Source organism: Perognathus longimembris, chromosome 18, assembly GCF_023159225.1.
Source record: "Perognathus longimembris pacificus isolate PPM17 chromosome 18, ASM2315922v1, whole genome shotgun sequence".
Classification (NCBI taxonomy): domain Eukaryota; kingdom Metazoa; phylum Chordata; class Mammalia; order Rodentia; family Heteromyidae; genus Perognathus; species Perognathus longimembris.
This window is the reverse complement of record NC_063178.1, coordinates 324,419-350,048: the sequence shown is the minus strand read 5'-3', so window position 1 is coordinate 350,048 and position 25,630 is coordinate 324,419. Positions and strand designations below refer to the sequence as shown.

The 25,630-nt window shown below is 45.5% G+C and overlaps 1 protein-coding gene across 2 annotated transcripts; it reads right to left on the bottom strand.

Annotated features, from left to right (window-relative positions):
- Nucleotides 1–1,605: 1,605 nt before the first annotated feature.
- On the bottom strand, nucleotides 1,606–25,594 carry Urb2 (URB2 ribosome biogenesis homolog). Of its 2 annotated transcripts, none has more exons than XM_048367835.1 (10): nucleotides 25,466–25,594; nucleotides 23,881–24,019; nucleotides 22,394–22,570; nucleotides 17,024–20,351; nucleotides 13,339–13,499; nucleotides 11,319–11,429; nucleotides 10,274–10,516; nucleotides 8,977–9,064; nucleotides 5,166–5,305; nucleotides 1,606–1,958 (listed from the first exon to the last, which is right to left on the bottom strand). In XM_048367835.1, exons 2-10 carry the CDS (start codon nucleotides 24,004–24,006, stop codon nucleotides 1,761–1,763), a joined length of 4,572 nt encoding a protein of 1,523 aa, XP_048223792.1. In that variant the 5' UTR covers nucleotides 24,007–24,019; nucleotides 25,466–25,594; the 3' UTR covers nucleotides 1,606–1,760. The 2 variants fall into 2 exon arrangements, with proteins under 2 accessions (XP_048223792.1, XP_048223793.1); XM_048367836.1 differs by lacking the exon at nucleotides 25,466–25,594 and adding an exon at nucleotides 25,027–25,209.
- Nucleotides 25,595–25,630: the final 36 nt, after the last annotated feature.

Below are 25,630 nucleotides of genomic sequence, written 5' to 3'. Positions count from 1 at the left end.
CTACTAGGCCACATTCCCAGCCCCTTAAGATTATTTCTTGCTGGGCACCAGTGGCTCATACCTATTATTCTAGCTACCTAGAAGGCTAAATCAGAAGGATCTCGGTTTGAAGCTAGTCCAAACACACACAGGATTATCACTTCTCAACCAACAGCTGAGCATGGTGGTACCTATCTACCACCCCAGTATAGTGGACAGCTGAGTTTGAGGATCACAATTCCAAGTCAGTCCAGGGCAGAAGAGTCCTTGTGAGTCCATCACAACAGAAGCTGGGTGTACTGGGGCATGCCTTTCACCCAGACACAACAGGAAACATAAAGTGGATCGTGGCCCAGCATGGGCCCAGGGGGAAAAATGAGACTAACTCAAAAAAAATAACCAGTGCAAAAAAGAGCTGAAGGTGTGACTCAGCAGGGGAAACCTTGCCTGGTAGATGCAAATCCCTTAATTCAAACACTAGCACCAAACTTATTTCTTCCTGTTTTTTGTTTGTTTGTTTTTTAAAGGACACTTCTTAAGCTAAAGAATTCTAGATGAGACTTCACTGAAACAGAAAAGTGCAAGCAGGAGCCAAGTGGGGCTCCCTACCTCAGTTAACAGGACTCGCTGTTTCTCCAGCACCATCAGTATTCAGAGAGGCACTGCCCTGGCAGCTTGAGAATACCTCCTGTGATAGGTGAAGAATTCAAAGAGCAGAATAAGGTAAACAGGGTTTAATTAGAGACCCAGTACTAAAAGTAAAACACCAAGGTCTGTATTGTTACTAGCTGGGAGAGGAAAGACAAGAGCTGCATATGACATAGTCACAAGATCAGCAATGTTTCCACTGAATGATCCTCACTCCAGGGACTACTTCCTTGATTCCCATGCAACAATTACACACAAACCTACATACCAGTGTACCCACTGGACAGGGTGGTGGTGAGACAGGAGGAGTCCAAGGCCAGCCTGACCTACACACAGCAAGACAATCTGGACACATACACATGCACGCACACATGCACACTGGGCCGGTGGCGGTGGCTCATGCCTGCCATCCTAGATACTCAGGGGGCTGAGGTCTGAAGATGAGTGTTCAAAGTCAGCCTGGGCAATAAAGTCTTTGAGACTTGTCACTAGTTAACTACCAAAAATCCAGAAATGGATCCTTGGATTAAGTGGAAGAGTGTTAGCCTTGAGCAAAAAAAACCAGGACAGCTCTCAAGGTTCCGAGTTCAAGCCCCAGGACTAACACATGGAAAAAAAAAAGCTAAAAAGCATTGGATTGGGGAGGTAGTTAACTAGAAGTGAGTGTTTATAATGGACAAGGCCCAAGGACAACAAAGAAGCCATTAAATGTATTAAAAATATATATATATTTTATACATACATACATACATACATACGTGTGTGTGTGTGTGTGTGTGTGTTTGCCAGTCATGGGGCTTGGACTCGGGGCCTAAGCACTGTCCTTGGCTTCTTTTTGCTCAAGGCTAGCGCTCCACCACTTGAGCCACAGTGCCTCTTTTGGCCTTTTCTATGTATGTGGTGCTGAGGAATCGAACCCAGGGCTTCATGTAGACGAGGCAAGCACTCTTGCCACTAGGCCATATTCCCAGTCCCTATGATATGAAAATATATGGCACAGCTCCCAAGGGTTTCACACAGAAGACATCAATCAACATTGTGATGAGAGCATCTGAAGTCTTTCACTCTGGAGGCTCAAGAGGGCAAGGCACAGCCCCTGCAAGGTGTCCTGCACAACCATGCTACAACGTGGCCTATGCAGTGTATCTCCTCTCTCCTTCTTGCTTAGACTTGTGGTACTTGAGGTAGTCACTGTACAGCTCCTTAAAGACATCGCGTGCTCCTGGCTGCAGTGAGGCCCGCAGGAACTGGACATTAGGCTCGGTGCAGAGGTCCAGGATGAGGTAGATACCCCCTTGCAGCAAGTCCTTTACACCTGGGTACAAGGTCACCTAGAAAGAAAGGCAGAGTTCTGAGCACAAATGGAACAGACCAGGAGTGTCACAGGGCAGAGTGTCACAGGAGTGTCACAGTGTCCAGAAGGGGCCTGTGGCATGAAGCCGGTGTTAGGTCTGCCCAGGAGAACAGCTCTCTTCCCCGCTTCTCCCCTTTCATGAAGGACAGCACATAACTTACTAGAAATCACCTGCCTGAAACTGGTAATCACCTACTGTGAGTCAGCAAAAGGACCCCAGGCTCTGAGGTCTCTTTTGCATTCACTATGGCCACACTTCCTCCTCGCCTTTCCCTATATAATCTCGCTCCACCATTAGCTCTCTGCTCTGCACACCTACATCTGGTGCAGGCTGGCGGTTTGGTAAACTCTCTTCTCCTTTTGCCAACCATTACAACTAACAATACTGTGAATCTCTGGGCTTCAGATGGCTTGCTTTTGTGCTGGCACTGGGGTTTGAACTAGGACCTTGTGCTCTCGGCTTGGCTTTTTCACTAAGGCTGGCACTTAACCACTTGAGACACATATCTACTTCTGGCTTTTTGCTGGTTAACTGGAGATAAGAGTCTCACTGACTTTCCTACCCAGGTTAGCTTTGACTCTTGATTATCAGATGTCAACCTTCTCAGCAGCTAGGATTACTGGCCTACACCACCAGCACCTGGCCTAGATGGCTTATTTCTAAGGCAGAGTTTCTCCCAACACTCAGACTGCTAGACAATGAATGAAAACTTCCTTCAACTTGAAATTTCCTTGGAGAAGATGTGTAGTATAAGCTTCCTACCCCAATTAGCAAGAGAATCACACTGGTAAATTTAATCTGGGGATAAAAGAAAAGATTAAGTCATTGCGAGTTTCTGCTTGGGCTCCTCACTATGTGTCTGCTAGTTGCCTTATTTATTTATTTTGGTCTCTTATAGCCCTATACCCCCCAGCTGAGGACCAAACTCAGGGCTTTGCACTTGCCAGGCACGTGCTCTTCTGCTGAGCTAAATCCCCAACCGTGCTCCTCACTATGTGAAGAGCATAAGACAATGGGCCTGGAGGCCCTAACCTATCCTCACAGGGTCTCACCAGGCTGCCTACCTGTGACTCAAAGGTTTGCCCAACACACCCACCTTGAAGAAGCATAAGGAAATGAATGGGGCTTGAACTCATTTTCACTCTTGCTAAGCAAGCACTCTTAACCACTGAGCTATGCCTCCAACCCTAGAAAGCAATGTAGATGTGTACCAACATGTACAAGTGGTTACACACAAATATGCTGTTATCTACCTGATATTCTGTCTTATATACTGCATCTAACACTGGCATTCAATTAAACTAAGGTCTCTTTTTTTTTTTGCCAGTCCTGGGGCTTGAACTCAGGGCCTGTGCATTGTTCCTGGCTTCCTTTTGCTCAGGGCTAGCACTCTACCACTTGAGCCACAGCACTTCCGGCCTTTTCTGTTTATGTGGTGCTGAGAATCGAACCCAGGGCTTTATGCATGCTAGGCAAGCACTTTGCCACTAAGCCCCTAAACTAAGGTTTCAATAGTCCCGTTTTGGGCTCTTTTTTTTTTTTTTTTTTGGCCAGTCTTGGGACTTGAACTCAGGGCCTGGCACTGTCCATGAACTTCTTTTGCTCAAGGCTAGCGCTCTACCATTTGAGCCACGGCACCATGTCCGGCCTTTTCTGTTTATGTGTACTGAGGAATCAAACCCAGGACTTCATGCATACTAGGCAAGCACTATCACTAAGCCACAGACCCAGCCTAAATAGTACAGTTTTTGTTGTTTCAGTTTTATGGAGGAGCACAGCATAAACAGGAACTTATACTCTTGCAGTTCTGGAGGTAAGAGGTCTAAGATCAAGTTGTGGTAAGACATGATGTGACCTCCCTCTGAAGGCCAGAGTAGGGACCTGTTCCTACCTCTCCTTGGCCTGTAGACATCTTTTCTGTTTTTCTTTACATTATCGTCCCGCAATGCATTATCTCTGTTTCCAAAATTTCCCTTACCACCACCCTTTCTTTTCTGCTGAATGATTTCCCTTTTTTGTTATTGTTGCTTTTGCTTTACTCTCTTGGTTTAAAGGGGCACATCCTTCAATCACATCAGTTCTGGAGGGGCCAAAGATGAGGTGCTGGCAGGCTTGGCTGTGTGGTGAGAGATGGTATCTCTGGGGAGGGGAGACAGGATGTCCTCCCCATAGCAGAGGACAGAAGTCGTCTGCAGTCCAGTGAGCTTGCCATGGACACCAGGTGTTTTAGGGAAGTTTGATATTCCAGAGTGAAGTAACATATTTTTTGGCAGTAGAAGGTGTCAACTCAGGGTTTCCTACTTGCCAAGGAGCTATGGTCTCAACCACTCTGCTTTAGTTTTATTGCATGTGTGTGCTAGTTCTTGAACTTGATTCTTGTGCTCTTTGCTTAGTTTTTGTACTCAAGGCTGGCACTCAGGCCATACCTTCAGTTCCTGCTTTATTTTTCACAGGGTATCATGCTTTCTGCTCAGGTCAACCCAGATTGTGATACTCTTATGTTAAACCTCCCACAGCTGGGATTTCCAATGTGAATTGCCATATCTGCTTGTTTGTTGAGATGGGGGTCTTGCTAAAATTTTGCCCAAGTTGGTCTCAAACTGCAACCCTTCCATTCTCTGCCTCCTACTTTGCTGGGAATACAGACCTGAGCTAAGCATATCCCACCCAAAGCACAGTAACTCTTAGATGAATTCATAATCCAGAAGACTAGATTTGGACAAAATTTGTTGTGAAAAAAATCTCCCATTATGTTCACCTTACCATCTGCTTCAAGCATCTGAGTGCTACTGAGTCTGATGGATGACAAACCTAAGAAGTTCAGATTCATGAGATCCTGTAGCTAGGGGCCCAGGCCAGGGATTGGACCCCTCCTTCCTGCCTGCACTGTCTTAGTTCTTCCTTGTTCTTGGCCCTGGGTGACATTTTATTTCCCCATCAGATTCTAGGACACAGGTAAAAAGAAAAGGTTTCGTGTTTGTGGTGGAGCCAAACATATGATTGCCTTTAGCATGGGGGTCAACTGGGCCTTCACATGCGGTTCTGACCACCACTCCACAAGGAGGCTTCCCGCGACTACCCACACAGGACAGCAGGCCCGCTGCAGGCCCATTTGGGTAAGAAGCCATGCTTAAGACTGGGAATAGGAATTCCTGTTGGGAAGACATTCAACCTGGACTTTACCTTCTGTGCCTCCGTCACATACTCTGCCAATAGGAAGGGGGAAAACATGGCGAACTCCTCAGCACGTGCAGCAATGTGGCTGTACATCCGTTCTACCAGGCGTGCACACTCCAGGACCATTGGCAGATCAGCCATGCTTCCTACAGACAGCACACAACCCCAACTATTAGTTCAGAAATACCCCTTACATGTTTAATATACACAGAAATTGCCTCAAGCCTTCCACCATTTCTATATTAACTGGCTTCTTGGAAAAAAGATAGGCCAAATAAGTGTCCACATAACAAAAAGAACAAGATAGAATACTGAAGTCTATAAATTTTTCTAGGGATCTCACTAGAAAAAAATCAAGATTTTTTTTTCCCAGAATGAAATTTAGAATTGTTATTACTTTAAAATTAGAACTTCTATTACTTTAAAAAGATATTTTAGGGGCTGGGAATATGGCCTAGTGGTAGAGTGCTTGCCTTGCATACATGAAGCCCTGTGTTCGATTCCTCAGCATCACATATATACACAGAGAGAGAGAGAGAGACAGAGAGAGAGAGAGAGAGAGCGCGCGAGCATGAGCGAGCCAGAAGTGGCGCTGTGGCTCAAGTGGCAGAGTGCTAGCCTTGGGCAAAAAGAAGCCAGGGACAGTGCTCAGGCAGAGTCTAAGCCCCAGGACTGGCAAAAAAAAAAAAAGGTATTTTATAAAGCAGGTTAAATGGAAAATTATCATCAAGAAAGTGGCTTATGGGCTGGGGATATGGCCTAGTGGCAAGAGTGCCTGCCTCGGATACACGAGGCCCTGGGTTCGATTCCCCAGCACCACATATACAGAAAACGGCCAGAAGCGGCGCTGTGGCTCAAGTGGCAGAGTGCTAGCCTTGAGCGGGAAGAAGCCAGGGACAGTGCTCAGGCCCTGAGTCCAAGGCCCAGGACTGGCCAAAAAAAAAAAAAAAAAAAAAAAGAAAAAAAGAAAGTGGCTTACAATTCTAGGCAAAAAAAGCAGTGCAGGAGGTATCACAATACCAGACTTCAAGCTCTACTACAAGGCCATCATAACAAAAACAGCATGGTATTGGTATAAAAACAGATCGGAAGACCAATGGATTAGAACTGAAGACCCAGAAATAAAACCACACTCTTACAGCCAACTGATATTCGACAAAGGAGCTAGAGACATACAATGGAATAAACATAGCCTCTTCAACTACTGGTGCTGGGAAAACTGGGCAGCCATATGCAGAAAACTCAAAGTAGACCCAAGCCTATCACCATGCACCAAGATCAACTCAAAATGGATCAAGGACCTCAATATCAGACCTGAATCCTTGAAACTACTGAAGGACAGAGTAGGAAAGACGCTAGAACTTATAGGCACAGGAAGGAACTTCTTGAATAGAGTCCCAGAGGCACAACAAATAGGGGAAAGACTTGACAAATGGGACTACTACAAATTAAAGTTTCTGCACAGCTAAGGACATAGCCACCAAAATAGAAAGACAGCCAACCATATGGGAAAGGATATTTACCAGCACAGCAACAGACAAAGGCCTGATATCTGTCATCTACGGAGAACTAAAAAAACTAAGCCCCTCCAAGCCCAATAAACCTAATAGGTTTATTGGCCTATACTCTGAACTCAGGCAACAACAAATGCTGGAGGGGGTGCGGGGAAAGAGGAACCCTTCTCCATTGTTGGTGGGAGTGCAAATTAGTACAACCACTTTGGTGAACAGTATGGAGGTTTCTCAAAAAGCTCAATATAGACCTACCTTATGACCCAGCCATACCCCTCCTAGGCATCTATCCTAAACAGCAAAACCTAAGATATCAAAAAGACATTTGTACTTCCATGTTTATCGCGGCACAATTCACAATAGCCAAAATATGGAAACAACCCAGATGCCCCTCCACAGACGAATGGATCAAAAAACTATGGCACTTATACACAATGGAATACTACATAGCGATTAGGAATGATGAACTCGAACAAATAATGTTGAGCGAGACAAGCCTAGAACACAGAAAACAAAGGGGCATGATCTCCCTGATATATGACTGTTAACAAAGGGAGATGGAGAGACAGTAGAGACCAAGTCTGTGAATACTATATATGTTCTTGATACGTTGTATATTGTATATTGTATATATGTCTACCTGACCTAGAGAAGGGATAGAAAAACAGGACGTAAGATATCACAAGAAATGTACACACTGACCTACTATGTAACTGTACCCTTTTTGCACAACACCTTGTAAAAAAATTTGTGTTCAATTAATAAACAAAAAAACAAACAAACAAAAAAAGAAAGTGGCTTACTGCTGATGCCAATCATTTACAAAGCACCCAAATAATGTCTCTGATTCCCTAAATTCAGAAACTGTAATTTGTCTTTTATAGGAAGATGGACATGATGCACAATTACCATGGGTCCGTCTTCCATGATACCCTCCATCAATTGGTCTCTCATGGAACTCTTTTTTTTTTTTTTTTTTTTGGCCAGTCCTGGGCCTTGAACTCAGGGCCTGAGCACTGTCCCTGGCTTCTTCCCACTCAAGGCTAGCACTCTGCCACTTGAGCCACAGCACCGCTTCTGGCCGTTTTCTGTATATGTGGTGCTGGGGAATCGAACCTAGGGCCTGTGTATCCGAGGCAGGCACTCTTGCCACTAGGCTATAGCCCCAGCCCCCTCATGGAACTCTTTATTGTGCTTAATACTTGTGTAGCACAACTTCAAAACCATGCAACAGCTGGGCGCTGTGACTCATGCCTGTAAAACCAGCAACTCAAGTGGCTGAGATTTGAGGATCATAGTTAGAAGCCAGCCTGAGCAGGAAAACCCATGAAATCTTACCTCCAATTAACCACTAATAAAGCTGGAAGTGGACCTGGCACTGGTAGCTCACACCTCTAATGCTAGCTACTCTGGAGACTGAGATCTGAGGATCCCAGTTCCAAGGTAGCCTGGGCAAGAGAGGCAATGAGACTCTTACATACAATTAACCACTAGAAAATTGGCAGTGGGACTGTGGCTCAAAGTGGTAGAGTACTAGCTTGGAGCACAAAAGCTCAGGGACAGTGTCCAAGCCCCGAGTTCAAGCCTATGACCACCACTCCTCCCCCCAAAAAAGGAAGAAAAAATGAAAAAACAGCTGGAAGTGGAGCTATGGCTCAAGTGGTAGAGTATCAGCCTTCAGTGAAAATGCTTAGGGACAATGCCCAGGCCCTGACTGGAAAAGATGCCCAGTAATGGCATTAAAAAGAACAAACAAACAAACAACAACAAAAAACAATACATTTTAGTTTTCTAGTCATGAGAATCTCCCAAAACTCAGAGATGTAGCAAGAAATGATGCATGCACACAAACTGTGTGACAGTTTGTGACTGTCTGCTTGGCAAGTGTGACGGTGCCATGGCCAGGCTGGAAGGGCAGTGCAAGGCAGGGACATGCAGAGTCTCTGGTTGAAGTGAGAAAGTTCTGTGGCACCTCTTCCTTTGTCTTCCACTAAGCCATAAACCCCTTAAGGGCAGGAACATGACTGCTGTCATTTTAAAATCTCTTATATAAGCTATGTGTTCAATAAAAATTTTCTAAATTCTAGATATTTTTCTAGAAAACTATTTTAGAGAGAGATGCTACATGCACCTACAGTAAGTTTGAAATTTTTTTACGTTGATTTTGAATACTCATTTGATAATCTGAACAGCTCTTTCATTTGAACTCAATGGAGATAGTTTTGTTTTTAGAAATATTTGAAGCTGGTGATAACATATAAGAAATATACTTTAAACTGTGTACCTACAGTGTTAGCCTGGATTACCTTTGTCTTTCTGCCTTCCTTCATGCATAACTGAAAACAACAGCTTATTACAAGAGTTCAAGAAAGACGGGATGGCCTTCAGCATCACCTGCAAAGAACACAAAGGTGTTGTGACTCACCTGCTTGACTCCTTCACTTTGCCTAGCAGGACATAGAACATCCTGTGTGCTCAGCTACCAGGCAAGGGCATTTCACACCTCACTTGCTTGTGTGACTGCTCACCCACCCTGGGCTGACTCTTACAAAGTTTGAGGTACAAGTTCCATATGACATAGCTTCCAGAATACGTGGGGCAATCCAGCTCACAACATGCTGAGTTTACGCTTTCTCTAAACTGGTTCTAATCCATCCTGGGCACGTGCAGAAGTGAACCACAATTGAACAACAATTATTCAAGTAGAATTACTCACTTATTCAAGTAGAATCAATATGAGAGAAAAGTATTACATGAACAAATTCACTTAGATTGGGAACCAAAACTGCTAAATTAAGAGGGACGAAAAGGTCTGCTTGGGAATGTCTTGACAGTAAGACTAAAATGACAACAACAACAAATGCTGCTTTTGTATTCAACCATCTCACAATGTCAAACCCAACAGCCATGAGCCCATGTGGCTACCATTTAAACTAGCTGGAATACAATTAATTATTCAGGTCCTAATGTCTAAGATACCTGAGGCCAGTGGTAGCCATGCTGGCAAGTTAGGTACCTCTTGCTGCTCTAACCCACAGGACAAAAAGTAAAACAAATGTCAGAACAGTTCTCTCTGGTAGAATTAACCCAACAGAAGTCCTGGGTTTTGTTTGTTTGGGGTTTTCTTGTACCAGTGTGAAGGCTTAAACTCCGGGCCTGGATGGGCTCCTCTGCTCACAGCTGGTGCTCTACCACTGAGCCATACCTCCCCAGCAAAACTCTTCATGTCAAATGACTTTTTGCAGTATGCTGAGGAAGAAGTCATTTTTGCAAAAATTATTTCACATTCCCCAAGACATCTCCAAATCCTTGTTACTGTACAGATAAAACACACACACACACACACACACACACACACACACCACACACACTGAAACTCAGGCCAGACTATGTGGCTTCCATCTACCTCCTTCCCATCCTTTCTCCCCTCCCTCTCTCTCCTTTCCCCACTTCCCCACCCTCTTTTTCTTTTGTAGTGCTGGTGATGGGAGGGACCTGGACACTCATAAGTAGGTAGCACTCTGCCACTGAGCCCCACTGCTGCTTCTCTGGAGATGGTTGTCAAGGCTCATCCCCAGCAGCTGTCAGCACTCCTCCCCTCACCTTAGGGTGGCATTGCAGGATGGAGAAGAGCACATTGTGCATCTTCAGGAAGATGAGGCCGTGCTCTGGTGGCTTCAGGTGGTCCAGAGGAACTGTCAGCAGGATACTGAAGGCCAAGCTGACGTGGTGCGGGTTGCTGATGGCTTCCTCCCCCTGTCGCAACAGGGCAGCCAGGACATCTAGAATAGGCCCAACCACAGCAACAGCCACTGGCTGCTCCTGACAGGCCTCTCGGTGTTGCAGCTACAAGGAGAGTGAAGGAAAAAAAGTGAAGGCCATACTTCAATGAAATAACAAACACTGAAGCACCAGGTGACAGACTATTCACTCTTCAAAATTAGCTGCCGTGGCCAGTGCAAGTCTGAAGGGATTAAGAAGCCAGCTCCAGTCTCCAAGGGTGACCTACTATGGCCTTGGCTGCTTCAGTCCATACTTTTGTTGGTTCTTCTGGTATGAAGAGAAGCAATTACCTGTGAAGAGCTAATAGTGCTAATTTCTCATGAGAAAGCTGCATGTCAGAACGTATACTATTTTCTCAAGATTGAGAGCAGGAACACTGACAATGGCCACTGGAACCAGGCTTTGTTCTGGTGCAACAGAGTGACTGCTAGACACAAAACCCAATGCTTGGGTGGTATGGGATACTAGCCTGTCTGCAATGTCACCCTCCACAGAGTGCTTTCCCTCATTGTTATCACAAGCTACATACACACAAACCCCTCCAAACAGAGGCACCCTGACCTGACCACAGTATTTTGTTAGGATAAAGAAAGCCCTGGGATCCCCCTCACCTTCTCTCTCTAGTTGTACAGTCCCAAGTAACTTGTTATCACCAGCCTCCCTGTTTATCTGTTCCTCCTTGCCGTCACCATACCAGGTTGCTACTGTCAAGCAGTATGTGGATGGGACATAAACCAGGCACCCTGCTCATGGCTGCCTCCTGAGCCGGTCCTAGAACCAGCAGACAGAGAAGCCCAAAAAGCTACTTGTCATCTCACAGAGGAGGGGAGAGCTAGAGGTACATTTGCACAGGCTGGTCACTCACCGTCAGAGCAGTTACTATCTGGGGACTTGCACGCCACAGCAAACTTGCTTTCTCTCTGCTGAGTGGGCAGTTTAGCAGCAGTTTGAGCAATCTGACAGCAGACAACACAGCCTGAAACAAAAAGGGACTTTAGCATAGAAGCAGTTAGCCCTAGATGGCCTTGGGGTTGGGAATCAGACAGGGCCTGGGGCATGCAGAGGATGCACTGAAACTGCAGAGCTCTGGCAGAGCAGGGGCTTTCTGGAGTGTCTGTGTAAACCAGGTCTATAGATGGCTTGGGACAGTGACCTCAGGGAGAGACACAGAGGCCATGCAATCACACATGGTCACAGATAAAAGGGTTGGCAAATGGTCACAGGTGTGGTCACAGCTGACAGGTTAAAACCAGAGCATAAGTTGCTGGAACCTGCTTTTACTAAATGCTTATAGTAACCAACGCCTGAGTCAGGTGCCACATTTTACATCTTCACACCAATTTCTTCATCCTCTTTAACACGATGAAGCCCCACAGCCCAGACCCTAGTCCAGGCCCTGACCCTGGCCTTTACCCTGTGCCCTGTCTTGCCCTTCCCTTCTCTTCCCCTGACCATACATGTCTGCAAGCCTGTCTGTTCCTGCTCTCCCACTCGTTAGAATGTCTATATGGAAAACTCTGGGCCCATCTGTCTTCTCATACTTGTTTACCTTTCAACACAACCAGCATCCTCATATGCTGTGTGCCTTAATCCTTAATTCTCAACTCAAGCCTCTGTCTCTTTCTTAGTGAGGCTTCCTTGATTACTGTCTAAATAGAAACTTGGGACTTGCTAAAAAGAAGCCAAAAAACCCAGAATCTTTCTCAAAACTCAGGCCCAATCATGCAGGAAATACCAAGTCCAAAGAGATGGGCAAGTATGGCAGGCAGTGGGTAGGAGTGGCATAAATGCCCAGGCCTTTGTGCTTCCAGTTCAAAATAAATTCACAGGTATAAGCTGTGGCCAGGAACCTGTTTCTGTGGCCAGAAACCACTCTTAGGTAGAAAAAGCCTTGGTCAAAGTCTGAGGAGCCCATGTCCTCTAGTGTACTGGATCGATCAAATGCCTGAGACCATCCAAAGGAGCCAACTCTCAGCATGTGTGGGCCCTAGCTGAGGTGTCCCATAAAGGCATGAAGGGCCTCCTAAGAACTGTACAGAAGGGGCTGGGGTTATGGCCTAGTGGCAAGAGTGCTTGCCTCTTATACATGAGGCCCTGGGTTCAATTCCCCAGCACCATATATACAGAAAATGGCCAGAAGTGGCGCTGTGGCTCAAGTGGCAGAGTGCTAGCCTTGAGCAAAAAGAAGCCAGGGACAGTTCTCAGGCCCTGAGTCCAGGCCCCAGGACTGGCCAAAAAAAAAAAAAAAAAAAAAAGAACTGTACAGAAAATGTACCAAGCTCCTGAGTCCACAGGCTTCTTAACTGCTAGACCGTACTACGTGGACAAATCAAGAGTGACTCCTTAAACATACAGCGGATGAACAGAGAACTTGACTTTCTCTTGGGTCAATACTATAAATATGTAATATCCAGCATCTCAGGTTTGCAATCTCAAATTACCATTTTGTGTGTGTGTGTGTGTGTGTGTGTGTGTGTGTGTGTGTGCTGAGTCTCACACTCTTGTTGGCTTTTTTTACTCAAAGCTGGCATTCTATCACTTGAGTCACAGCTCTAGTCTTTTTGTTTTTTTGCTGCTTAATGGGAGACAAGTCTCACTAATTTTTTTGCCCAAGCTGGCTTCAAACTACAATCCTTCAGCTACTCAACCTCTTGAGAAGCTACTGTTATAGACATGAGCCACTGGTACCCAGCTTCCCTTCTGAATAAATAAAGCCAAGGTCAGGTAGCCAGCCTCATACCAGGCCCTTCCCTTAGGCCCTTGTTCTACCTTCACTCAGTGGGAATTTGTCTAGATTACTTTTAGGGATGGAATCCTAAATAAGCCTTATCATTGAAGCAGACCTCCTCTGGGTCTCTGTAAAAAGGGAGAGGGAGGTTACTGGCCTGTAGGTCTGCTCTCCATGCATGACTAACATCCAGCCCCTTGAGAATAGACTGCATCACCAGCCCAAAGTCCTCCATCGTCCCAGCCTCTAACATCTGGGTGAAAAGTGCTTCCAAGTGAGACTCAATATCCTGAGTAACCTGGGCAGAAGTGTCCGGATCTGTGAGAAAAGAAACCAAAAGCATAGCAGACAAGACACAGTGAGCCATAGTGAGCTGTATGATGAGAACAGCTATGCAGCCATTCAAAACCCTGATTTTAGGCTGGGACCCGGGATCATGTCTTATATCCTAGCTACTCAGGAGGGTGAGATCTGAGCAGAGACTGCTGTTTGAAGTCAGACCACGCAGGAAAGTGAGACTCCAATTAATCTCCAATTAGCCACCTAAAAACCAGAAGTGGAGTTGTGGCTCAATGTGACAGAGTACTAGCTTTGAGCAAAAAAAGCTCAGGAGCAGTGCCCAGGCTCTGAGTTCAAGCCCTATGATCCATCAAAAAACAAAGCCACTTTGAGGGGGATGGTCATATAGGCAACTGGGCAGACACTAATGGGTGGTGACCCTCTCATTCAAATCTATACCTATATACACAAACAGGACAACATGCTCAGGAACTGGTACTGCTTGACCATGCCAAACTGGTGACTGTTACTTTGTAACTTCCTTTTTTTCCCCCATTTCCTTATAAAGTCAGTTTCAATAGGAAGGGGTTATTTTTAAATAGGATACTAGGCTGGGGATATGGCCTAGTGGCAAGAGAGCTTGCCTCGTATACATGAGGTCCTGGGTTCGATTCCTCAGCACCACATATACAGAAAATGGCCAGAAGTGGTGCTGTGGCTCAAGTGGCAGAGTGCTAGCCTTGAGCAAAAAGGAAGCCAGGGACAGTGCTCAGGCCCTGAGTTCAAGACCCAGGACTGGCCAAAAATAAATAGGATACTAAAAAGATTTAAAACAACAACAAAAACGAAGCCTCTGAACTTCCTAGGACCGTTTGTTGAGTCACCCAGGTGTCTCAGGTGTTTCCTGGCATCCTCAGGGACCTCTGGCCCATGGTCTCACAGTAAAGCCTAAAGCATTCAAAACTCCTCCATTACTAACCTCAGACAACTCCACATTACCACAATAGCTTCTTTCACTTTCTGGCTTACACCTGGCAGGAGCCAGGAGCTCTGAGCAATTAAGTTGTAGGTCCCAGACTCCTACAAGCTCTAAGACTACATTCGTGGCCTCTTTTAGCCTCAATTCCCTCATCAGCGAAATGGATAAAGCAGAACCAACAAGACAAGGATGCAGCACCTACAGTAAGAGCCTCCCCTGGGAGGGTTCTCTACCTCCTCCTGCAAGAGCCTCCCCTGTGAGGGTTCTCCAACTCTACTTTTGCAGCCACTGATGTGGCCTGCACACACCATCTCAACCCAGTGTGTTCTGGTTGGGTTTTTAGCATTCTCACACACTCTTCCCTGTGATCCATACAGATTATTTGTTAATTCGGTCAAAACACCAGGGTTTTCCTCCACAGCAGGGGACAGTCCTATTCAGAGGACGAGATCTAAAGCATAGCACCCACAGTTGGCTGAAGCTGTATGTTCTACTGTCAGGAGTGCTCTGCCTGTTTAAAAGCTACCATTTAAAAGCCAAATTTCCCAAGGATGGGGGAAAACCACAGCACTGCATGGTGACCCACCCTCATACTCCCTCTCCTTCCCCAGCACCTTGGGGGTATCCTAGTGGCATTCCTTCCTACCCCTTACCACTCCACACTGTCAACTAGACAGTCTGATAGCTCATATGTGGGAATGGGTCCAGGCTGAGGCTGGCCTTACAGGGCTGAGGCCTGTTACTGGGGTCAGAGGATGTTAGAGCTCCAGGCTGAAGGCTCATCAGGACTAGGCAAGAAGGAGACATACTGTTCTGCTTAACAAAAGGGCAGTGGCCAGAGCTTCAGATGCCAGCTGCATCCCAGGATGTTCACAGAGAATGCTGCCACTAGCCTTAACAAAGGACTCAGTTTTAGCCCCACTAAGAACAGCAGTCCCTAAAAGAACCAGTGACAGAGTTAAGACAGAACAATGTCACGTCAGTTTTTTGGCTAATCCACACTTGAGCTCAAGATAGTAGGGTCATTGACAAGGAGACAACCACAGCACTGTTCAGGCTACACACCCAGGTCTGGCACGAGCAGCACACCAGGTGGCCTCACTTCCTAAAGGCCCCACTAGCCCTCCATATTGAGGTGTTATGGAAACACCTCAAAAGACCTTCCTATAACTCTTCAACAGCTGCCACAGCTAAAAAGAAACTCTGGAGCCTAGTACATGTTGTCTTAGAGCCAAGAAGACATTAATATTAACCTATCTGGTTCTGAGGAGAGTAAAGGTATGTTACATACAGTAACAAGAGTAACAGATCCTAATGGCCATTTACTATATTATCTAAATATAGCCATTTTTAGAGTAAACAGGCTCTCTACAAACATTAAAAGTATCAATCTAGCCATTCTTATAATAAGTTGAATTAAATCATGGAAAAGTGTTGCTTTATAATGATTAAAATACTTGGGAATATTAACCTTTAAAGATGAGGATGGCATAAGAACATAGCAACAATTATAAGACTGTAATGATTATCTTGATTTTTGTTCAGAACTCTTGAAAATATGCATGTGCATTTAATGACATTGTAATCACGGTGTTAACATTTTTACATTGTAGATTTGTTTGCTTAACACCATTTTTTTTGCATATTTCTAAACAGTGTTTATAACATTCAATAGCCCCATAACTTTTGACCTGGGGGATTTAGAGGTCAACTGTTCACAAACACACCAGCTCTTGCACTATGCTATCAGAGGTCCTCTTGTCTGGCTAAGAGGGTGACACCCAGTGGATACCACAATGAGACTGGGCAAAAATGCCCCCAACCATACCCTGCAGACAAGCACTACACTGAGTGTGAGCTGATTAAGGCTTAATAGAAAGAAAATTATTCAATTTTTTTTTTTTTTTTTTTTTGGCCAGTCCTGGGCCTTGGACTCAGGGCCTGAGCACTGTCCCTGGCTTCTTCCCGCTCAAGGCTAGCACTCTGCCACTTGAGCCACAGCGCCGCTTCTGGCCGTTTTCTGTATATGTGGTGCTGGGGAATCGAACCTAGGGCCTCGTGTATCCGAGGCAGGCACTCTTGCCACTAGGCTCTATCCCCAGCCCTCAATTTTTTTTTAAGTTGGCAGATTTTATGTCTTTTTAAAAGATGCCAAACTATGGCAAACAAGCCTGATGCCTAGAAGCCTCATAAGAATGGAATTATCCTCATGAATAATCCATGGACAAGGGTGAGTTTAAGGCCAACAACAAGAAGACTAAGTGTACAAACTTAAAACACACACAGGACAATCTCTAAAACAAGTGAGGACCCATGGACCAGAGGGGCATACCTATAAGACTGCCATGTGTACAGGGTAGGGAAAACAAAAAACTTACATGCACCATTGGAAGCAGAGAAAATGAAGTCCCAAGCTCTGGGACGGGGGACAGGATCCCACAGCCCCCATGGAACATCTTCTGAAGACACCAGGAATCACATACCCTTCTGTAAGTGAGGAGGAGGTCCAGCAACTCTGTGAGCAGCTGCTGGGCTCCCATTGACCTGGGCAGGTAGTACAGATTCAGCTCAAGAGGAAACTTACCTGCAAGAAGTTTTCTCACAGAATGAAACATGGAGGCGAAAACAGATCCCTTCTTGGGATGAAGGTCAGGAGCTGAAAAAAACAGAGTCAGAAACCGCAAGGCTGCCTGGAAAGATGGTATATTCCCTGCGAGGGCCACCAGCTCTGACAGCAGCTGAGTGTAGACATCCTGGTACAGGGCAGTACGTGAGGGAAGTGCTCTCTCTGCCATTTGTGCCATGTTGGGCCCTCCATCCCTAGGGCACTGGCTCAGGTCCACTTCCAAGACTGTGGCAATGGCAGAGAGAAGAGCTGAGGGCAGGTGGCAGCCCCCTGGTCCCGGCGTTGAGCAGAATTGCATCACAGTGCCTGTTTGTATCATGGCCTGCTGCAGCAGCTCAGGCAGTACTGCTGAGGCCTCCTGAGGCTGCCTCTGCTCACTGACAAAAGGCCCTAGAACTTGGCACAACTTGGTTAGAGATACCAGTAGCAGCTGGCTGCCCAGAGGGCTCTGGATTTTCAGCTGTTTGCTGGAAGCTGTCTCAGGGTACAATTTGCACCTTGAGAGGAATGCAGCAATTTTCCCAAAATTGAGCACCACGCTCAGCTTTAGCTGGATGAGCATCTGCATTAGCTGTTCCAAGAATGTCCCCACCTCTTGGAGGAGCTGCAACCAAGATGAGTCATCCACCTCAACAAGAAGCCCACTACTTGCCTGCAACAGTGAAGTCAACACAAGCTCAAAAATATCACTGACATACATAACTTTAAACACAGAGCGGGCACTCCTTTCCCTCTGTAGGCCACAAAGAAGTCGGTAGCAAGTAACTAAGAACTGGAGGGCCAAGGAGGAGTGAGAACACCTCAGTGTGGTGACAGCCATAGACAGTAGCAGAGTAAAATAGTGCACATGATAGAGTGGTGAGAAGCTATCCAAGTGCAGAGTGGAGATGACCTCCATGAGACCCAGAAGGCCTTCTAGTTGCCCTTCCTCCAGTTGGATGGGGAAGTCCCTCTTGACAAAGAATAGTAAGTTCTGGGCAACTTCTCCTCTTGGTTCTACACTTTCAGGCCCAACCTTTACAAATCTGGTTTCCCAATATGCTTCAATTGTGTGGTTGTCTTTTTCGAAAAGCCAAGGCAGCTGCTGACTGAGAAGATCCAGGTCACGGTGGGCACCAGAACACAGAATGCCAGAACATGTGGCAGCAATGCACATCAGGAAGGCAGAATGGAGAGACTGCATCTCAGGGAAGAGAGGGCTGTGAAGGAGGGCTGTGGATACTTTCTCAAGAGTAATAAGTGGTTCTTCATCTGCTAAGCATTCTTGGGCTTTGTTCCTTGGTAGAGTTCTTAACAGGACAGTGGCTAGGTATTTCACATCATCTGGACAAAGGCAGGGTATGAGAACTGTGAGATTTGATACAATCAAGTGCCAGTGTGCTATGGGGTATGTGGACACACTCACTGTCCCTATCTGCCCATCCCAGGAAGCTGTTGTCCCCTGATTTAAGCTATCTCTGCCTAAGCCAAGAATGTAGGCAGCATCATGCTTCAAAATTTGAAGAGTTTCTTCAGACCCAGAGCCAATCTTCAATAAAGTCCTTTTTATTTTCTGCAGGTAGAGCTGTTCTAAGCAATACCTACTGAGAGAGCTAGACTGTAACATGAACTTCTCTACTTTCTTCCAATGCTGTATTTCCACACCTGGGAGCAACAAAGGAAGATCTGAGACGTCCAGAGCAGCTCCAGTCAGGGGCCCAGCCACAGAGCAATACTGGCTACAGTTCAAACTGAAAGTGGCATCCACCTGGGCCCAGGTATAAGACAGGAGGAATGTGGAGTCACACACCTTCTGCCACAGCTCAGGCTCTCGGTTTGGGGGATCGAGGAGAAAGGCCAGCAGTGGCTTCACAAGCTCTCCAAGCATTTTCTCCATCATGCACTGTGTCCGTCTGATGACTGGAAGGGGCATGCTGCTGTCCAGGCTCCTCATGTTGAACATGATGCAGTGTAGCAGTGAGCTCAGGGACAGGGCCTTTAGGGCCATGTCAGTATCACTCTGCAAACCAGGCAGGACTAAAGACTGAAACTTCTCTAGCACAAGCAACCATGTGTCCAGGACCTGATTTGGTGGTAGCTCCAGGAGACATTCACAGAGGGCCATGGAGGGGCCCGAGGCTAGTATAGGCTGCCTCAATGCTTCAGCAGCGGGACGGCAGATCACTCCCAAAAGTTCCTCAAACAGCTGTGGCACCTGTCTGAGTTTGGCATATGTCTGGAAGAGGGTGTGAATAAGCATCTCCTGGGCTTTTTTGGTTCGAAACTCTGTTACTTCTGCATCGATCCAAGCAGAAGACAACAGGTCATCCAGGTCTGGCTCCAAAATCAAATGATTCAAACAAATCAAAATCTTGAGGCAGCGGAACCAGGCTGGCACAGGTGCTTGTGAGTGGTTTATCAGCAACTCAGCCACACGGCGATAGAAGTGGAACTGCACCTCCCCGTGCCGAATCCGGTCAGCAGCCACATTGTAGATATTATTGGTAGCCACCGAGTTTAGAAGCTGCTCTACAGTCAGAAGCTCTGTGGTCCAATCTGATGTAGACAGAGTTTCCATCTCCCCTTCTTGAAGGTGTGAGAGCTGCAAGCAGCCAAACAGCTTGGGAAGAGCCTGGAAGCAGAGAAACTGGTTTCCTTCCTTGAGGTATGAGTCCAGAAAGAGTCTATACAGCAAGGCCACTGAACTGGCCACAACAGAAGCATGAAGGTCTGGTTTACCGTCACCAATATCCATCAACCTAGTGATCACAGTGTCCATTGGAGTGAGAAGATTTTTCAGGGCTCCCATTTTTTTGTCACTTTGCTGCTGGTCCAAGAGCTCCTCTTTGTAAGATGAGAGCAGATCAAGCCGAAAAATTCCACCTTGAAGCAGAGCTTCAATTTGACTCCTGACATCCCGGCTTAGCACCTGCCACTGCTGGCCCTGACCAGCCCGTGTCCACACGCCCCCAGAGAGCAAATGCCTCAAAATGAGGCAAGGCTGGAGCAGGTGCCCTGTCATATCCCCAAAGACACGTCTGGAGTTGGCCTGCTGCTGCTGGAGCAAGAGGTAATGGCCAAGGGCCAGATGGATGACCTTGAACAGATGAGTTGTCACTGTTTCTTCTGGCTGCTGGCAGGCTGACCAGCAGAGTTGGCTCAGCAAGGTCACCATCAGCTCCTGTTTGGCTGTGTAGATGACAGCAAGGGCAGGTGTCGAGAGGATGCCCTCACAGCAGTGCAGGACAGCACAAATGTTTCCATGGTGTCCCGAAAGAGCAAAGTCAGTTATCCTCTCATTTATGATCTGAATATTAAGAAAGAAATAAGACACACAACTACTGTGAAGCAATATACACACAAAAAATATAGCACAATCAACTGCTCCTCTCTCCCATGTCAGTGAAAAAGTAAATCCCAGATCATCAAATCTGCAAGAATTTGACTTGGCTTACTGCATCAAGAAAGCGATGTCCCTGTTTTAATTTCTTCATACACCCATCACCTGACAATATCAGTTCTGAAAAGGACTAGTGCTTTTGAAGTTTAGTGACCATTTTTGTTTGTTTTGGTGTGTTTGTGTGCTGGTACTAGAGCTTGAAGTTATAGCATCAGTTACAGCTGATGCTTTAACACTTGAGCATACCTCCAGGTCTCCACTCAGTTTGTAAAGTTCAAATGTCAGTAGTCAGTACTTGGACCCCAAGTCTGTAACTCAGCTCAGCTGTTCCCATGTAGATGGATAGAGACACTAAGGCCATGCATGACTAAAGATACATTTTTACTTCAATTACACTTTTCCTATTAAAAAACAAAACCAAAGTAAAGACACTCTATAAAAAGGAAAGCAAATGTGGCCAGTTACTACTCATTTAATTTCCATCCAAGCCACTGTTCACTGTATTCAAGACTCCACAATTTAATGAGTTGGACACTGGTGGCTCACATCTGTAATCCAAGCTACTCAGGAGACTGAAATCTGGAAGAGCATAGCTAACCCAGGAAAAAGATGATTGGATTTCCCAAATAACCAGCAAAAAGTATGGCTGGAAGTGTGGATCAAGTGGAAGAGTGCCAGTCTATCAAGTGCAAGGCCCTGATACTGTACCTGAGAGTCAGCCAGATGCCTAAATTTCACTGATGGGCTATGTGACTTGCCCCTAGCCTAATGCCACTTAGGAATCAAATCTGTCCTGGATTCTAACCTATCATCAGCCCTGTTAAGACAATCATTACTATTTCCACTCAAGTGCTGGCTTAGAGCTTCAGAGCCTCACTAGAAAAGCTATGGCAAACACATCAGGTCCTCAGGTAGCAACACACCACCAGTAGGCTCTGTATTTTTTTTTTATTATACAGCTCTTTAATGGGAGTCTTCAAAATTTACACCCAGAAGTATAACTTGTTTATATGTCATACACCTGTTATTCCTTATGTTCTAAATCTTCCTGCAATGTTCTGAAGGACCAGTCAGAATGACCAATAATTTTTTAAATGACACAATGAAGTAGTCTCAAGAACCACCCACAGTTCACCTGCACCTTTGTCTCTGCAATCAGGTTTATCTAGGCTATCATCCATATGACAGAAGGCAAGCGACTTAGCATTTCTCAGGCCATCACACATTAAATGCTTCCAATAATGTTTTTAAAAATTGTGATTAGGGATTCTCATGATGACTCAAAATACAGTGAACGTCATACTTTCGGATCTGAAACTTTCTGCAAAGTCATTTTCAGACAAAAACCTTCTGAGAAAATTCCTGTTCAGACTTTGGCCTTTAATCTTGCTTAAGACCAAGAAAAAAGGTGTGGTAGAAAGGAAATCAGATAATTAGCCAAAAATTGCTGACAATCTTTTCTAAGTAAAAAAGTAGTAAAAGCCTGTTTATGAAATAGTTTTAAGCTTTTACCATCAAACAATATAAAGTGCTTATTACAATACAATTATACCATAGGCATTCAATTAATTTTTTTGTTTTTGGTCAGTCAGTCATGGGGCTTGTATTCAGGGCATGAGCACAGACCTTTTTCACTCAAGGCTAGCATTCTACCACTTTGAGCCACAGTACCACTTCCAGTTTTCTGGTAGTTAACTGGAGGTAAGAGTCTCACAGACTTTGCTGCCCACGCTGGCTTCAAACTGCAATCCTCAGATCCTAGCCTCACCTGGCTCTGAATTCAATAAGTTTATTATAATTCTGATAATATTTCTACTTCCTTTTCCTCGCCTTGAAATTCCTTCCATCTTCATACATCTGGTCCTGAATAAATAAGCTTAAGCATAAATCAAAAATTAACCGAAGTACACAAACAATTCAACAGAAGAACAGAAGAAACCACTAATTACCTTAATTAGGGAAACTTGAAGATTGACCGTCTTTCCTTTCTTGAGGAGACTCTGCAGTTTTCTGCTATGTACAATGTTATCCACATAGATCCAAAGCCTCTCAACAACATCCTCCTTCAGCTCAAGTTTTTTCTTATAAAATGTAACCAACGACTGGCTTGCCCAATCAAGTAAAACCTGAATTTGGAGCAAAGATATTGTAAAAACAGATGAGCTTCTTTTACAGGAAAGATGCTGGAGAGTATGGGGTCACTCAGCCATGGCAAGGGAAAAAGTTTGACTTTAAAGGTCACCCATGTGATAGATGAGGAATGAATGATGAAAAGAATGACAGTGATCAAGATGCATTCTACTCATAAACTGACATGTTGAATTGAACCGTCTGTGCAACTATTTACACAATAAACAAATATTTAAAATGAAACAAATTCACCTGGGACAATATTAAAAAAAAGTTTTAGAATCTTAAAATGCTTATTGTTAAAGAATAGGAAGGAGAAAACATTAGTTTTGTCTTCCTAGCGTCAGGTGAAAAATCTTGTTCCCTTTCCTCTGAGTTAGAAACACAACAAATGCTCAGAGTGATTACAGAATGGTCTACAACAAAGCAAAAAGGCAGTCAGAGTGCTGGAATTTAGATGATGGCTTCCCAGGTTAGAGGCAGTTTAACCTCTAAACTCCCTCATTAAGGAGATAGGAGTTAAGGCAAACTGATACACAAGTACTGCATTAGAGAGTTGTACACGTTATTGTGACATTTCTAGGGCACAAACACTGAGGAGAGATGATGAGCCCTCAGTCATCCGCATAGCTTGCATGTGTGTGAGTGTGCTGATAGAAACCAAAGCCTCAAACACACTAGGCAAGTACTCTACCAAGCCATACCTCCGACCCATGACCTACAACTGTCAATGACAGTATGAAGAGTGACTAATGCTAACAGGAAAAACTCTCAGGATAGGAACAGCAGAAATATGGTTCAAATTGCCAGCCAGGTCACCATCTCACCCATCTTATGTCATTCCAGGCATATGCACCACATGCTAGGAATTAAGCAAGCTACAGGATAACTCCCATATGCAGGCAACAGATGTGGGCACTAGTAGGTATAAAAACAACACTACATACTATGCCTTATAGTCCATCACTAACACAACTAATGCTTCCTTTCTTAACATCAACCTTGAGATGTATATCAATTCAATCTCATGAAGCTATCATTCTAGTATTTCCTGAATTAACTACTTCTTAGCAAAATAAGCTTAAGAAACATTAATAAAGAGTAATCCTCCTTCCTGGAGTCCACTTAAATTTCCAGCATGGCTTAATACAAACTCTGCACTTCCCAACCTTCAATCTATTACTATTACTTTTAACTTCCAATGAACCTTCCTTTCCAACTTAGGTTTCTAGTCTTTTAACTGTCAATGTGTGATTTGTGCACATGAATTTAGATAATAAAATTTTCAGTTTCACACTAAACTTACTTGTTCTTTATTTGGTAGAAAGCACTGATGGGAAATCCAAGCAAAATGAGCCAGCTTTAGTTTATCTTCCCAAGCCGTTGTCTTGCTCTTAAGCTTAAGGGAAATGCCAGAATAAACAGCAGCCATTGCTACACTTTATCTACAAGTAAAACAACAACAACAATAAAACAATGGGAAACAATATTATAATAAGGTCTAGCTGAATAGGAACAAGAAAATGACCAGTGTGTATGTTATTTATAACTAAATTTTTAGTGAATTAAAACGTCAGTAAACTGTTGGGGATAAAGTGTAAGATGCTTGCCCCATGGATTTTTTAGGGAGGAATTCTGACAAAAGCAGACAGAAGACAGATAATAAGTATTACTGTTATGACCAGATGCAGGAATTAAGGCAAAATCAAAATGTTCAAAGGCAATTTAGGTGAAAAGTTTCTGTATAGTTTCTACAATATATTTACATATTAGAACCAACACCACTAAATTAGGAAATCGGCAATACAGTGCTTGGAGAAAGTAATGTTTCTCCAAGGGTTTGGTTTTTTTTTAAATGAAGTGTTAACTAAATCCCAATTGAAATATTGTTATTTCTCCAACAGTAACTTTTTTTTTTTTGGGGGGGGGGCCAGTCCTGGGGCTTGGACTCAAGGCCTGAGCACTGTCCCTGGCTTCCTTATTGCTCAAGGCCAGCACTCTGCCACTTGAGCCACAGCGCCACTTCTGGCCGTTTTCTAGATATGTGGTGCTGGAGAATCGAACCCAGGGCTTCATGAAGTATACGAGGCGAGCTCTCTTGCCACTAGGCCATATTCCCAGCCCCTCCACCAGTAACTTCTGGCTGTAACTTTAACTCATTCACTCATGTGCATGTTTATCAGCCACATACACTGCTTCTGAAAAGGCTGCAGGAAATATTCAGTGTACAAACAAAATACAAACATACCAACACCTTAAAAAAAACCAGAAGCAAAACTTTGGGTTTAAGTCATAATACAAAGGTTCGGTCTACAGAGCAAAAAGTTCACAATACTCAATATAGAAATAAAGTTAAAATAAAAGAATGCAGTATCTGAAAAAAATCGCAGTCTCATGATTCCTCTACACTCCGTAAGACTAAAAAGAATGCGCTGTCCGGAGAGCTCATCACCTGCTTTTTCCCAGATCCTTCTAGAACTCAGCTCCTCAGAGGAACGCGCGCCCAGGGAGAAGATCCCTTCTTCCCAGCTCCCAAAACGCCGCCGAGCGGCCACGCAGTCAAGACGCCCGGGCTCCCAGAGAACCCGGGCTGGGCGCTGGGCCCCGCGGACGGCGCGAATCCGCCCGCCGCCCGGCATGCGCAGGCTCAAGAATTCTTGGCCGAGAGCAGAGGGCCGAGGACCGGGACCCGGAGGCGGGGAGCCCGGCTGCGGGCCGAGTGGAGTGAGGTGCCGGGAGGCCGGGCCAGTTCCGCCCCGGACTCCAGCTCTTTATCGGTGCGAGTCCCGGCAGGGGTGCACTGCGCGGCCCCCCCCCCCCGCCCCCAGGCCCGGGCCTTAGCCTCCCGGGACTTGCAGCCCTCAGCCCGCCGGCGATGGGACGGCGCTCACCTGGCCGCTCCGCGATCCGCGCCGCACGTGAAGGCGGCGCTTCCGGCAGACGCCGACGCCGACGCCGACGGCGCGAGGCGGGGCGGGGCGGGGCGGCGCAGGCAGCGCCAGCTGAGCGCCGAGTGCGCTCCGGCGCGGCGTTGCGCGTCGGCGGCCCAGCCCGGC

Bases quoted from the DNA above. Each gene is read 5' to 3' on its own strand.
- Urb2 (XM_048367835.1), bottom strand. From the start codon at position 24,006: ATGGCTGCTGTTTATTCTGGCATTTCCCTTAAGCTTAAGAGCAAGACA. The intron at 13,500-17,023 runs GTAAGTTTCCTC...CTTTTCTCACAG, and splicing joins TGTGAGAAAACTTCTTGCAG to ATCCGGACACTTCTGCCCAG. The intron at 5,306-8,976 runs GTAATCCAGGCT...TGCTGTCTGTAG, and splicing joins AGGAAGGCAGAAAGACAAAG to GAAGCATGGCTGATCTGCCA.